The sequence below is a fragment of the Balaenoptera acutorostrata genome, chromosome 3 (assembly GCF_949987535.1).
Source record: "Balaenoptera acutorostrata chromosome 3, mBalAcu1.1, whole genome shotgun sequence".
In the NCBI taxonomy this organism is placed as follows: Eukaryota; Metazoa; Chordata; class Mammalia; order Artiodactyla; family Balaenopteridae; genus Balaenoptera; species Balaenoptera acutorostrata.
The window spans coordinates 45,150,187-45,165,302 of NC_080066.1; the positions used below are offsets into that span (position 1 = coordinate 45,150,187).

The 15,116-nt window shown below is 49.6% G+C and overlaps 1 protein-coding gene across 2 annotated transcripts in view; it reads left to right on the forward strand.

The window, feature by feature from the left end:
• The window catches only part of SLCO3A1 (solute carrier organic anion transporter family member 3A1), a 328,719-nt gene that overhangs the window by 265,365 nt on the left and 48,238 nt on the right, over positions 1-15,116 (forward strand). For both annotated transcript variants that reach the window (XM_007164979.2, XM_007164978.2), the window contains exon 4: positions 2,422-2,685. In XM_007164979.2, the coding sequence (XP_007165041.2) occupies positions 2,422-2,685 (264 nt within the window). The remainder of the gene's footprint in view (positions 1-2,421; positions 2,686-15,116) is intronic.

Below are 15,116 nucleotides of genomic sequence, written 5' to 3' on the forward strand. Positions count from 1 at the left end.
GCATCTCCCTCCAGACCCGTCCCCCGCCCCTTCCCCAGCGGCAGGTGTGCTCTGATGCTGACACAGATCGGGTACCCTCCCCTGTCTTAGGAATCGCGAGTGCGTGTCAGCTTTCCACCCACAGGCACAGGCCTACAGGGAGCAAGTTGCCAAATTCACATAAACATCCACCTCCCCCAGCGCAGCCCCTCTCATGGGGATGTTTTCTCACACATAGAACAGTCACTGACTTCCTATCTAAAATATGACTTTCTATGTGCTACTGATTTTGTTCTCCCAAACAACTGCCAAGATTTCTCTCTCCCTACTGGCTCACATCTGCCGGATTTATGGGACCCAAAGACAAAGGAGGGAAATACTGTAGCTCCCTTTTCCTGTCTTTTGTTTTCATTCATTGCTTGGCAGTAGGTGAAGAAAAACAGTAAGCGATTGGTGCAAACAGTCTTGCTCAGCTACCCAAGGTGGTGTGACTTTTCTCTTCTCGTGTTTGCATAAAGATGCTTTCAAGATCACCCTGTGTTTTCCCATGCCATACTCCTTTTAAAAAAAGTCTGTACCTTAAAATTCCCATTTATATAAATATATCCCTAAAAGTAAAACATTAAGAGCTCCCATAGATAAGAGCCGACTCTGTGTCAGGTGACGCTTTTTCATTACCTCTCATCCTGGAAACCACTGTCCATGGCTATCATCTTTATTTCACAAATGATGAAACTAAGGGTCAGGGAGGGCGAGTAACTTGCCCGGCATCACATGCTAGTAAGTAACAACGCTGGGATTCAACCCCAAGCCCACTAGAGTATATACTCTATAGAGTAGATACTCCTCTCTGGCATGAAGCTGCACAAAAGCAACTGGCCCGTTCAGGTGTCCTGGTTATTGCTGCTAGGCTCATGTCAGGGTCTCCAGGACAGAGACTACCGATGTTGCAAAGGCCAACTTGCCAACCATCAGAAGAGCTGGTGGTCTTACCCATTGCACAAAGCACAGGAATTATCCACTAAGGGCCCTCCAGGGAGCCCAAAACAAAGACCTGCCAGTCAAGAGGGGAAGGGTGTAGCCCTTGGCGACTGGATGCCTGTGTTTCAGTCTTCAACTCTGTGGATGTAGACAAGGCACCCAGCCTTTCTAAGCCTCGATTTCTCCATCTATATGAAATAGGGACAGTAAAAGGCCCTACCTCGTAGGGTTGCGGGGAGGGTTGATTGGAACAGTTAAGAATGCACTCCGCATGGTGCCTTGTGCAGAGTAAGCCCTCAGTAAATGATGGCTGGTGTTTTCATTACTGTTAGCTGAAGAGTCTTCAGGGAGAGCACTTTACAAATGGGGGGAGTGCTCATCTGGTGACAGTGGTCATTTCTCTTGCCAAGCCCATCCATCCATCTGGTCCAGGCCTTCAGCCCTATTCGTTCTTAAGTCATATGCTGTGGTCCAGATCTCCAAGAATTTCCTTCCATGCTCCAGGGATATGGGATCATCATCAAAGAGACATTTCTAAGCAGCTCGTGCAGGAGTGCCCTGCTCCGAAAGGCAGCTGTAGAGAGAGGGAAAAACATCTACCAAGGGGTAAGAGGTTTACATCTTCTTGACTTCAGCTGGCAGATCAAAGAAGTCACAGACAGGAGAGCCAAACCACATGCATGTTTCCTTAAAGCATAGACCTTGGCCGCAGTACTTTCTAACAGAGGACTGGCCCCCCAAGCCACAGGCCACAACCAAGGTTTGAATTAACCCATCCCCTAGCAGCTTGGAAACACGACCCTCACCATAAATATTAAGCTAACATCGATTAAGTGCTTAAGCACGTGCCAGGCGCTATCCCAAGCACTTTGTGTCTGGTGTGGCTCATTTGATCTTCCCAACTCGATAAGGGTAAGTACCATCATAACATCAGTGTTATACAGATCAGTCAGCTGAGGCATGGAGAGTTCAAATTGCTGGCCTGAGGTCGCACAGTGAGAAGTGGGCAGGATTTCAGTCCAGGTATCCTGGTTCTTGATTTCCATTCTGCACCGCCCCGTGTGATCTGTGAACTGATTTAAGACGGGGGTGGGGTGTGGAATGGGATCTCAGGTTAGGTGCTTCGTAGGGGGTGCAAGTGAATATACGTAGAAAACTATACCCTTGAGCGATAAACGCTTCTGTTTCCCTGTGTTTTTGTTAGCAGACCTTCGCAGCTCTGCCAAGCCAGTCAATTCCAGCCTAAATTCAGAGGGTGTCTGGCTTCTCACTGTTTTTGTTTAGACTGATGCAAGCACAGGGTAGACAAGAAAATGAAGGAGGGGAAGCCATCAGCCTTCAGCTTGAGGAAAACCAGAAGCACGGCTGTGAAGCCATAGGCTGCTTTGCCCATGGGCCAGTCTTCCCCGCCCCAGGCCCCGCCAGGTCCCCTCCCGCTAACCGTGCTCTTTCCGATTGCAGGTAACCTGGACATCACCCCGGACGACCCCCGCTGGATCGGAGCCTGGTGGGGTGGCTTTCTGCTCTGCGGTGCCTTACTCTTCTTTTCTTCCGTCTGGATGTTTGGGTTTCCACAGTCTCTGCCCCCGCACTCAGACCCCGCCCTGGAGAGCGAACAGGCCATGCTCCCCGAAAGAGAATACGAGAGACCCAAGCCCAGCAACGGGGTCCTGAGGCACCCCCTGGAGCCGGACAGCAGTGCCTCCTGCTTCCAGCAGCTGAGAGGTAAGGGCGCCTCATTCGCAGGTGGCACTCAGGACCGGATGCTGGGGAACCTGAAATAGAATCACAACAGTTTTGCGTGATTTGCCTTCCCTGGCCCTGTGCTTAACTGATCCCTGAGAAGTAAATGCGCTTCATAAAGCAAACGCAAAGTTACTACCATTTAGCGAAGGGGCAGCAGACGAACCCCCCCAAGCCGAGAGCCCAGTGGCTAACATAGCACCTGATGTATGATACACATAAATGTGCGTAGAAGGAAGAAAGTGAGCGAGGGAGGGAGGGAGCTGGACGTTTCATGGCCCTCCTTTGAACTCTTTCAGGCCACTTACAAGCGCACTGAAGCAGTGTGGGACTTTGAAGTTGGCTCCCTTCGCTTGATGCAGGCGTTCTTGAAAAGCCACATCCAAAGCGCATTTCCTTAGATTCACTCTGTCCTTCCATCCCCTCCATTAGAGATAAGAGCTGTGTTCCTCTGGAAAGAAAGATTAACTCAGGCTTGAGAGCAAAGTCGCACTTTAGAATGCATCATCGTTTTTAGAGGAAAAAAGTGCATCTTTTCTGGCAAAATGGTGAGACACAAACAGCGATGCAGAGTGAGAATGAGGGGCCCCCTCAACACCCCCTGGTTGTTTCCACATTTGGTACAGCCTCTTAAGAGGTGAGGATGACGACAGGACAGCCTCAGAGCTGCTCGGTATCTGTCCCAGCCCCCTCCCCACTGAGAGGTATGCACAATGCTCCCTAATTCAAGGACCTCTTCCTGCTGGGTCCCCTGAAGAACTTGCTGGATTTTGGACGTGGGCAGAAGCAAGGCTGGGATGTTACTTCTCAGGGAGGCTGGGGTGGGAAAGAGGTGGACGGTCACCTCTGCAGGAACCGGGCACACAGCCAGGCCGCCTTTCAGCAGCTGCTGCCTCAGGCTTGCAGTGCTCGATTTAGAGATTTGATGAGAGTCTCTTTACTGAGTGAGCTCTGTCTAATGAGGTGCACTTTCTGTGGAGACGCTTGAGAACCACGGAGAGAACCTCGGGTGACCTTGCACTCAGATCCCCGCTCTGCCCTTCACCGGCTCTGCGATCATTAACTTCTCCGCGCTTCTCTCCACAAGTATAAAGTTGTAACACCGTTCCTCGGTGACAGCGTGGTCGTGAGAATTCAGGCGCTGCCCTTGGAAGATTGTCAGTTAATACCACCTGTTAGCCAGCGAGGAATTCAAAGAACTTGTGCTAATTCCCAGAAGAGACTAATTTAAGAACCTAATGTCATGTTTGACTCCATCTTCCGGGATGGCTTCTACCAAAGTCATAATGTGGAATCGTAGATGATCTTAAAATTCATCTCTCGAAGGGCCAGAATGCTCTGTTAGATGAGAAGGCCCCCTGCTTTGTGTCCTCTGAGGTTGCCTTGGCTTGGACCCTCAGGAGTATGTGCTTCTTAAAATAGACTCCCCAAACGGGCCCCCTTCAGGAGCCCCCGGGAGGCTGGAGGGTGGTGCCTGCTGACCCTCTGATAGCACAGCTGGCCACACAGTGTCCCAGGGACCAGATCCACGGCAGTAGATGGGGCTGGCTTGAGAGCGGGCCCTGCAGAGGGCACCTTGGACCTGGGTGGTGGCAGCCTTTCCAGGTATATCCTCATCCCAGGATGATGGCCCTGCTTTCTTAAGCCTCGGATGGTAGGAGCTATACCTGTAATCGCTCATCTTTCATCTCTGGGGATACACAGATGAAAATGATACAACTGTGCCATCAGAGAACTCTCTGTCCAATGTAGCGACAGGCCAGCAAGTCAGAAAGGCGGCCTAATGTGATCACAACTACAGTACCAGGCAGCACCATAGGTTATGGAAATACAGTCAACAGGCAGGGAAAGCCCACCTCTTGGGTCCAATGCAGAGCTGAATTGAGTCTTGAGGGATGCCATGATTTCAGAATTCTCGGGCTCTGATTCAATCACTGGTTCACCCATTTGTTCATTCAGTCAGCATTTACTGAGATCCCGCCAGGCTCCAGGGACACAGCGGTCACCAAGGCAGCTTAGATTCTGGAGCAAGTATAGTAGCAGGGGAGGCACGCGGTGGGCAAAGTCGAACCAATGACAAGATGAGTGTTGAACTTGCTGTGGCTGAGCTGACAAGTACGCAGTTGGGTAGATGGGTCTGAGGCTCGCTAGATCAGAGCCATCACAAGTTATGGCCTGTGTATACGTGGGCTCCACTTGGATAGTTAATGATTATTAATTTAGAATTAGCAATTCCCAGGGGCATCAGATCCATTAATGGACCTAAAGGATGTCCCAGCAGGAAAGGAAGGCAGCGTGTCTAGAAGAATCCCCAGGAGCCAGGGTACGGTGGAGCGAGCTATTATGCTAATAAATTTTACACATGCCAACACACAGAGAGGGAACCACGGTGGTTTATATCCTTCATTTTTTCCATGTGAGACAAAATGTTTCTGCCACGTGGACATTTCCACCAAAAGCAGCGTGTGATGCTGCCAGGCGCTCCCAAACTCTTCATCTGATTTGCAGCCTTGGAAGCCCCGCTGGTCTGCATACAGCCTGCAACACATTTACAGGTACAGATAAGCTAAGCATCGTTACACATATCAGAGGAATTAACATTGCTCTACAGATCTAAATGTTGCAATTTCTCATCCATTTCATTTGAGCTTGCAAACGGGTTTCTTTTCTAGCCATCAATCTGTGTTCCCTGCCAAGCTCTACAGATAGCAAAGGCCCCTGAGAAGAACTGCCGTTGGCCCGAGAGCAGCCACTCCACCTTCCTTCCCTCTGGGACCAAGACACACAGCCTCTTCTGCTCCTGGGAGAGCCGTGGGGCTGCTCACCTGGGTTCAAATCCAGCTCAGCCACTTCCTAATCATACAACCTTGATCGTGTCATTCAACTCCTCTTGGTTTTACCATGTGGTGTCGGGTGTAACTTTACAGCAGCTGCATAAGTTCAATATTAGGACTTATTACCGTTTATAGGTGAGGACACAGAGCTCCCGTTCGGTGACAGAGGACTTCAGGCCTGTGATCACTTTCCAGAGCCCTCTTCCCCCAGAGCAGACTTTGAAGGTCTATTTCCAACAAAGTCGGCCACCAGTTGGGTTTTGCAATTGTTATAAGAAGGTGAGAGATGGAAAGCTCAGAATCTTGTTCCAGAACTGTGTAGAAAAGCTGTTACTTGTTGCACAGCCCAGACGTCCCCGTCTTGTGGTGACTGTTACATATCCATTTCACAAAGCAGACAGCAGGCGAACAAATGCTTGGGCTTGTGAAACTCCAGCATCTCCCCCAGGTGGGAGCCTGCAAATCCAAGACACATTTTTGCATCTCAGCTGTGCCACCAAAGAACTTTTCCTTTCCTCCCTGCTCTAAAGCCCCTCCTCCCTATTCTTGTTCTTCAGAGCATTTTGCTGATTCATCTTTCAAGACCACCCCACCACCACCACCTCCCTCCTCTTGTGTTTAGTGCTGTGTCTACTCCTCCCCTTTCCTGCACCGTGAGCTCCTGGGGGCCGGGGCTGCATGTAGCGTGGTCTCGTTGAATCTGGATGCTCAGAGTTTGAAGAATGGTTTATAAAAGTCTAGATCTGGTGGGAGGAAAGAATTCAGGGGACTGTTACAGACAACTGGGTAGTATTATCATTAGCTAGTGTGTTTATTCTCACATCCACAGTTGTGTGTTGCATTTGGAAATTGACTCCAGCGTCACTTGCCCTGGAGGGGCCTTGATGGTTAGGACCCGGGCCCTTTCTGCAGCCACGGGTGTGTCCAGCTTCCCCATCACGTTCTGTACAGTTTTCAGAACATCTCATGCACTCTTCTCTTTGTTGCTGTTTCTGCCTGGAATGCCCTACCTCCCTTGATCCACTTCTGGGCTGGACTCGGTCCCTACCTTCCCAAGAAGCCCTCCCTATAGTCCCTCTGCGCTCATGCCCCTGTCTGCTCAGTACTAGATTAGCTGCATTCCTCTGTTGCCCTCAAAGCCCCCGCAAAGCACTTGGGGTAACCCCACTACACAGTGGCCCATCTGTTTGCCTGCATCTTCCCAAAGCTTGTGGCTTCTCCAAGGACACGAAGCTCTCATTCATCTTTTTTGTTCCCACTGCCTAGCTTAGTGCCTGGCACATAGGTGATATGGATTGAATGAATGAATGAGTAAACAAATGAACACTTTCTTGCCAGTGCGCACACACACACACATACACACATAATAGCAGCTAACGGTTGTTTTTCCTACACCAACATATTTAATCCCCCCCAAGCCCATGAGACATTGGTACCATTTTACAGACCAGGAAATTGAGGCTTACAGATAGAAAGGATAGGCATTTGAACCGTGGGAGGGCCTCAGTGTCTGTCTTCTTAACCACGACATTGTGCCGCATCTTCGGGCAATAAACAAACTCTCTTAAAGAAAAAGTGGCGTCAGCAGGTGATACGTGACTTTTCAACAGCGTGTACTAAAACTGTGACTGGCTGCAGACGTGTCCTAAAACAATGAGTCTTCTAGACAAGGGTCCAGCTAAAAAGGGAGGGAAGGACAACTTCCTGCAAGCATTGGCTTGTCCTGACCCTCTGATGGACTTCCCAGCGGGGATGAGTGTCACTGTACCAGCGGCTTAAAATCTGAAGGGAGAGCCCACCTTTGATCACTGAGTGAGCAGAGCAGTCAAAAGCTGAGCGCTCTTGTCTCTGTGCCCTTCATGCTGACTGCCAAGTGGCTTCTTCCTGTCCCAGGAAAGATAGTTGTACCAGGTGACAGCGGGTGATGGCTGAGTTGGCAAGGTGGGGGTGGGCCTTCAGGCTCAGAATCTTAAAAACCGCGCCCAAAATATGGAGTACAGCTGATGACTTCCAAAGCACTTGCACAGACCTCCCACTTGGCCCCCATAGTACGGCTGATAACGTGCGTGTCGTTACCAATCTTCATGCCACCCATGGGGACACGGAGCTCTGGGGGGTTAAACCGTGCACCCAGGTTCCCGCAGCTGTGAAGGATGCAGCTGGGACCAGACTTGGGTCTTAGACTCCCAAACCCGAACTCTTTCCTCTGTTCCTCTATTTCCCATAAAGATCCACTCAACTATTAATGAACCAACCGAGAAGGAAAAAGGGATAGGTCTGGGGTGGATGGAACAAAAGCCTTTACTGTGTTGGAGAAACTTCCACTCTTAATGTCCACTTTCTCCCTCTTCAAAAGCGGAAATGCAGAGCCCGACTCTAGAGGACCTTCATTTCTAGGGGAGATGAAATCTGCCTGGGTTGGTATCTTCCCCACTCCTCTCCCCACCTACACCCCTAATGCCATCCATCACCGGGTTCTGCTGACTTTAGCACCTAAATATCTCTCCCTCCCACTCATGGTCTGTCCTGTACTCCAGTCTGCCTTACCCCTCCAGGCTGTCATCACACTAGGATGTGTTCAGAATGCGTCTGATCCTGATAGATAGAGGTCGAGCCCTTCAACGTGGCCGCCAGCCCAGTGAGATTCTGCCCCTCCAGCCTCTTCTCACACCTGCCGCCCTGTTCCCACCATACCAGTCTCACCTTGCTGGCCTCTTTTTAGTCCTCCGTATTCCCCAGGCTCAATGGACTTTGCATTTGCTGCTCCCACCCCTGGAATTCTGATCCCATCTTCAGACATCAGCTCACACGTCATTTCCCCAGGGACATTTTCCTGACCTCCTGATGGCACCCCCTCCACGGCATGTTGCTCTCTGTGTCACGGTCAGAATGTGACCTTTGTAGGAGTGATCACTTCCTCCAGAAGCTCCATGAGGGCAGGGACCACATCCGTCTTTGCCCATGCCCTTGTACATGGCCGACGCTCAGTACACATCTGATAAATGGGGGGATGCATGGATCGTTGCACACAGGCGCTGCCCAGCCCAGCACGGTTTGCTGCTTTCCCTAAAGCCGTCCTCACACACAGCCCCTCCCAGAGTTGTGGCCTGTGTTTGACCCACCCGCAGACACTGGCTTAGCAGGAGCTCCACCTGTGCCAAGTGTCACGGCTGGCTTCCAGGTGACTTACCTGTGTGGGGAGGAGGATCTTCTCCTGGTGCTCCAGCCACCAAATCAGAGGGTCTGCCAGCCCAGTGGCTCAGGCTGACCTGCACTGTGCCTTTGGGTGTGTGTCTTTACTCGCCCATCTTCCTAGCGGGTGTCTTGCTGCTTGGGCAGGGTGCATACTCGCCCCCCCACCTCTGTGCCACCCACTGTTCCTGCGGAGGCCCCACGTGCGTTGGCCTGTCCGTGGGACCCAGCTCATGCCTCCGGCTTCCACATCTCTGCCAGGCCACCTCCATCATCTGCCAGCCAGCAGTCGGTTTCTGCTACATCTTTCTTAATTAAGGGCCTGTTGCCTTTCAGCATAGTGTTATTGTGAGGAGCCTGGTGATCTGAGAGTCCTTGTTCTGCAGGCTAAAACGGCTGAGTGTTTTTTATCGTGCGATTCATCTTCAGAACTGTGCTTTCCCCTCATGTGGGTTTCCTGTTAAAGTCTTCTTTCTTGATTCCATGGCCAAGGAAACCATCTGCTTTCCCAACCACTTGGAATTCTGTGCCAAGCTGTGGTTCAGAGGCTGCCGTGTCACAGGTGTCATTTTTACAGATCCTCAGGGTCCAGACTGGTCAGTGGTTTCATCGTGTTCATATCAGTGTTGATGGAGGATGCGCTGGGGGTTATATCCGTGAATCAGTCACGACTCCCCGTCTCAAGTTATTTCAGCAAAGCGCCTGAGGTGAACATAGGTGAGGGCACCTAGCACGATGCCTGGCCCACTGTGGATGCTCCTCGTGGTTTTAGAAGGGAGGGAGGGAGGGAGGGAGGAAGGAAGGAAGGAAGGAAGGAAGGAAGGAAGGAGAGAAATAACTAGAAGACAGCATTTCCCAATGGGAGTTCCTTGGACCATGAGTCCTCTGAGATGCTCAGAGAAAAACAAATCAACAACAATACCAAGGAGCAGTGGTTACATGGCCAAATAAGTTGGGAAACCATATGTATACTATGATGCTCTTGGAGAGTCATAGAATATGTTTGTGTTAAAGGCTCTGAGAAGGCCAGCTCTAAGGAAAGCTGGCTGACTTTGCTTTAGTCTATATTTCTCAGACTTATGGGATCCCAGGACTCTTTTATTCATGCTAACTCTTCCGGCACTTATGAAGTGTTGCTATGATACAGGATAGAAGGTAGCGAGGATTATGGGAGGTTCAAAGGGATATAGTGAGGACCACAGAGGGAGGATTTGAAGACAGGTGTGTGAAGGATGCAGCATTTCAGCCTGATCTTGAAGGATGAGCAGGATCACCATGGATGGAGAGGAGGGGAAAGGCTTCCGGGCTGGGATGCCTGAGATGTGCATGGGAGAGAGACATCTGGTTTTGGGAATAGGATTTAGGGAAGGTCATGATAGAAGGTAGGCTGGTCTCAGCTTCCACATCCAGCAGAGTTCCTGGTATCCAAAGCTGCCCAGTAAGTCTTTGGTAAAATTATGAATGAATTATTGAGGGCCTTCTCATTGCCCTTCTAATGAGACTGGACTTTATTTTATGAGCCATTGTTTCCCAACTAGGGATTTGAGTTAACATTGCATGTGAGCTTTCTTGAAACACACATATTCAGGGGCTGCATCCCTACAAATTATGATTCTCTGAGTCTATGGTGGGGAAGGGGGATGGGGGAAGAGGTGATCCAGGCATCTGGATGTCTTTAAAGCTCCCCAGAAGATTCTAAGTGAGCTCCCAGTAGAAAACAAATGTCAGAGCTGGTGGGGGTCCCTTGAGGGGTCTCCACCAGGGCTAATTTCTCTGGCAGTTGCATATAAGATAAAATGGGGGAGGTGGCCCACTGATGAAATAAGCTTGGGACAGTCTGTGACATGACTCTTGGAGGTTGACATTAGCATATTGAAGGCTCTGAGAAGACCTGCTGTAAACCCAGCACTTCTGGAAGTAGCATTAGGAAGCCTAGGTTTAGAGATGGTCACGTACGTCAGCTTGGGTGCTTGGCTTCCCCGTTTCTTTTCTGGACACTGCTGTTTCTCTTTCCAGACTTTCCAGGAATGAATTCTCCCGTCATTAGCATTTTTGTGAACGTCAAACGCAGTGAGCCAGGCCACCACTGAGGTGGGGCGCCCTGCTCCCAGAGAAGGTTCTAGGGGCTGGCGTGAAGTTATAAAAGTGGCCGTTTGCTTACACAAGACTCTTGATTTCCTTAGTCATTTTCTGTCTGCGGCCAACATGGAAAGATGCAATATTGGGGTCTGAATAAGAGCCTGCTGCTTCCCAAGCTCCTTTCTCCACCTCTGAAATCATGTGGTGGTCATGTTTCTGACTTCACACTGCTGATGCCAGGAAATGACTGGGATGGCCCCAGTTTAGAGCAGCAGCTTGCAGATGCTAGGCACGCCTCTTTGGACACTTAGTTCTTGCTTTAAACTGGCTAGTGGGCAACCACACTGCTCCTCCTCGGTGTGGCTCTAAGGAGCTGGTGACTTTTAAAGAATCGGTGGAATTGATGGGCTCTGGGTTGTCCTAACCGATCCACACCCATCTGACACTTGGGTTTCACTGTAGATGCTCATTTCCTGTGCTGATGGCTTCTTGTTTGTTCTTTCAAACCACGACCTTCTCCATACAAGGGAGACACGTGTTACTGTCTGCCTATTACCTTACTGAAGATGGGCAGACAGAAGCCTGGTAGTTACTGCTTTCAAAGTTAGCCGTGAGAGGGTGCTAGAAGCTCCCCTGGATGCCCCGGGCAGAGATTGGGGGATGGGCTTCTCTGTAGTGATGAGGCCACAGGGGGCCCAAGGCTGCTGGTCTGGGGCCAAGTTCATGGTAGGCGCTCACTTCCGGGAGGCACCACGGGCCTCCCCTCCAACTGGGATTTCCCCCACCCCTACCTACTCAAGGAATGGTTTGGGCACCTCCAGAATCAGTGATGGAAATGACCATATTAGCTAATTATTCCCACTCTCCTTGCAGCCCATGAACCTGTGGAACATCACGAATGGTGTGATCATAAATTGGTCTCTGTTTCTACAGCTAATGTTCCTTAAGAGACTATGACAGTTACCTTTCAAGGCTATGCAATTCATTTGTTTCTTTATTGGATTCTTTAATCTACCTTGCATGTATTAAGCATCTGCTCTTACCAGGCACGATGCCCATGTCTGGAGATGGAGCTGCTCCATCTCTGCTCTACCTGAGAGCACCTGGCTCCTCCTATGAGACAGACGGGAGGACCCAGACAAGGGCGTCCAGTGGGGTCAGTGGTGCCGGGATGACAGCCTGCCCTGGGCATGTGGGAACCAACCTGGCGGCTGGTGAACATTCACGCTACCCCATGAAATTTCGTTTTTCCCAGGATTCGCTCTACCTTGGCTTCACTCTTGTGCCTCCATGATGGTGTGTTTTTCCACTCCATTATTTCTTCCTTCCTCTTTCATTTTTTTTTTTTTTTTTGGTCATGACTTGAATACTGTTATTTATCTCACCCAGATCCCCCCACCTCTGTTCTCTTCTGGTCATGGGTCTCCTATGTTGGGAAGCACTTCATGGTGGCTCACCTTTCAGGAAAGTACTTTTCTGTTGATTCGAGGCCCCACCCAGAAACCTGAAGATTTAGAGATGAGTCCCGGAGTGCAGGCAGAACTGAGTTCAAATCCACCCTCCTTCACTTCTCGGTTTTGCATTCTGGGATGCGGACTGTTGGGTTTCAGCCTCTCAAGGGAGCCTTGGTTTCCTTGGGTCTAAAATGAGGATGGTAGGACTGCCCCCTACTGTAATAGTTGTGAGAGTTAAAAATGAGAAACCTTGCCACGGTGCCCATCCAACACTGGTTGCGAGGCAGGCTTTGGCGGTCATTGTCATGATTCCTGAGCAGTTGCATAGACTGGTTCCATCTCCCATCTTGGGAGGTGTTAACCATGCTGTATTGACAGCAGTGTTATTAAAGAGAAAGAAAGTCAAGGCCAACTTCAGTAGAGAGACTGAAGGCAGAGAGGTCTGAGGGTCAAGGGGAGTATAACTGAGCCCCACAGTGAGCACTTCCCAGAGTACCTCCAATTCCCAGGAAGGGCAGTGGACAAGGACTTGTGCCTCCTGACCCCCTGACCTGCCGAACAGCCCCCTGCAGAAGGGGATCTTCTTGGAAAGCCCTTGGCTCCCAGGAGCTCAGTTCATCTGCTCCATTCTCTTCCCCACTCTACTCATCACATCTGATCACATAGGTATTCCTGTAGGAAGCCTGTTGTCCTCCTCCCAGCCCAAGGGCTCTCTCCCTAACATAGCCAAGGATTACTTCTATTATATTGATTACTATTAATCCTATCGGACTCTTTTTTACTGAAGTATAGTTGACTTACAATATTGTGTTAGTTTCAGATGTACGGAAAAGTGATTGTTATGCATATATATATATATGTATATATCTATATTCTTTCTTTTCCATTATAGTTTATTACAGGATATTAAATACAGTTCCCCGTGCTATACAGTAAATCTTTGCCATTAATCCCATCAGACTCTTACCTGTATTCTAGACTAGAAGCCCTGGGCCACATGCTTTACATGCAGTGAGTCTCATTTCATGTTTATGGCAATCCATGGGATGGAGTCATGTGCTCTGGTCAGTCTTGAAGCCAGAATTCAAATCCCAATGACCTGGCTCCTTAGACCAGGTTCTTAGCCATTATTTTATACAACCTTATTCAGTGAAACCTTTTCTATGGTACAGGACTCTTCTGTAGGCTCTCCAATCCTTTCTTTCATTCCTCTGTCCCCCTCCCTTCCTTTCCTACTTCTCTGCCTTCAAACGACATGGACTAAGCCCTTAGTCATGTCAGATCTGTTCATTTTCCCTAACCCCAGTGGGAATGTTTTATTATTCTTCATTCTAAGAATTAAGCCGCAGCTTGATTACCAGGGGCAGCCTGCATGCTTAGTCCTCAAGCCAACATCAGCACCCCTCAGAACCCAGACCAGGACAGCACAATGGTTATAAGCACACTGTGTGGCAGCAGGTGCCAGGGCGTGAGTTTCTGCTTTGCTTCCTTAACCATGGGGCCACTGTCTGCCTCAGTCTTCTCATCTGTAAATGGAGGATTTTAATCATCCCAGGAACACAGTTTGTCGTGAGGATCATACGAGTGGATGTGTAAGCAGTTAGAATGGCACTTGGCACACAGGAAATGCTCTGTCAGGGTTAATCCTCATGACTTCTCTAAACCTGCCTTTCTCCCTCTTGGAAAACCCACAATTTTCCCAGAAGCTCCATCCTACAGGACTGCCTTCCAAAGACTAGCAGTAGCAAATTTGTTTTCCCTGGAGATCACTCCCCTGCCACTCTTCCCAACTTTGTACCATTCCGCTAGTAGCAGCACCGTGCTCCTGATGAGAGGTGAAAAGGTTTCCCTAGCTGTGAGGCTGCATGATACAAGCCCGCCTGCCTCCTAACCCAGCTCCCAACTTCTGAGGCTAAATCAGAAGGTGAGAGGCAGATAGCTCTGGGAGACTGTAGGTGTTTGGTAGCCTGGTGTGGCCTTGGTTCACCAATTCCTATTTGTCTGGGCCACCTCATTAGCTACTGCCACCTTGGAAAGTTAGCATTTTATGGGCTTAACAATCCATTTGCATGAAAAAGCTTGGAACACTGTCTTCCCCAGTTTTCGCGAGCTCCTTGAGGGTAGCAATGAGGCCGTCAACAGACACTTCGGGGCACAGTGGAGCAAGCGGCACCACAGTGGTGTCACAGGCAACCCTGTCCGTGCAGGGCTCAGCCTCGGGCCTGGCACCCAGTGTTAGGATCAAGCTAATTAATACCCCTTTTCAAATTGGGGCTTTGGAGGGTAGATTGAACCTTTGAAAAGGAATCTTCTTTGACAGTACTACAAGTCATTGCAATAAAACCCAGGATGGGAGGAAGAAACTGGGAGGAAAATAGCTGAACACAAGAGGAAGCTGTCATTTCTGGAGGCGAATCGGCTGGGTATAGGTGGAAAAAAGAATGCTCTTCATGCAGATGAGGCCCACTGAGTCTTCCCTGGGCCTTCAGTCAGATAATTCTCAAACTTAATGATTTTCACATCTAATCCAAGGCAAAATTAGTCATTAGATATCGAAACAAAAGCAGGCAGGCTCCTATCTTGACAAGGAATCCTTCCAACTGAAATGGAATTATCTCTGGAATAATTAAAATGCTTGCTGAAGTATGAAAATGTTCCATTAGCTGGAGTTGCCTTTGTTGAGAAGTGCCCTCCTCATCCCCAAATAAGCCACGATGGCCATGATCAAGGACAAGGAGGTACCGAGACCCAAATAGTTAATGTGATCAAACTCAACTCCTCATTGGCATCATTTCTGAGCCAGAGAACAGAGTTCCTAATTGGAGGATGCTGGTGGTATCAGCTCAGCAGCAGT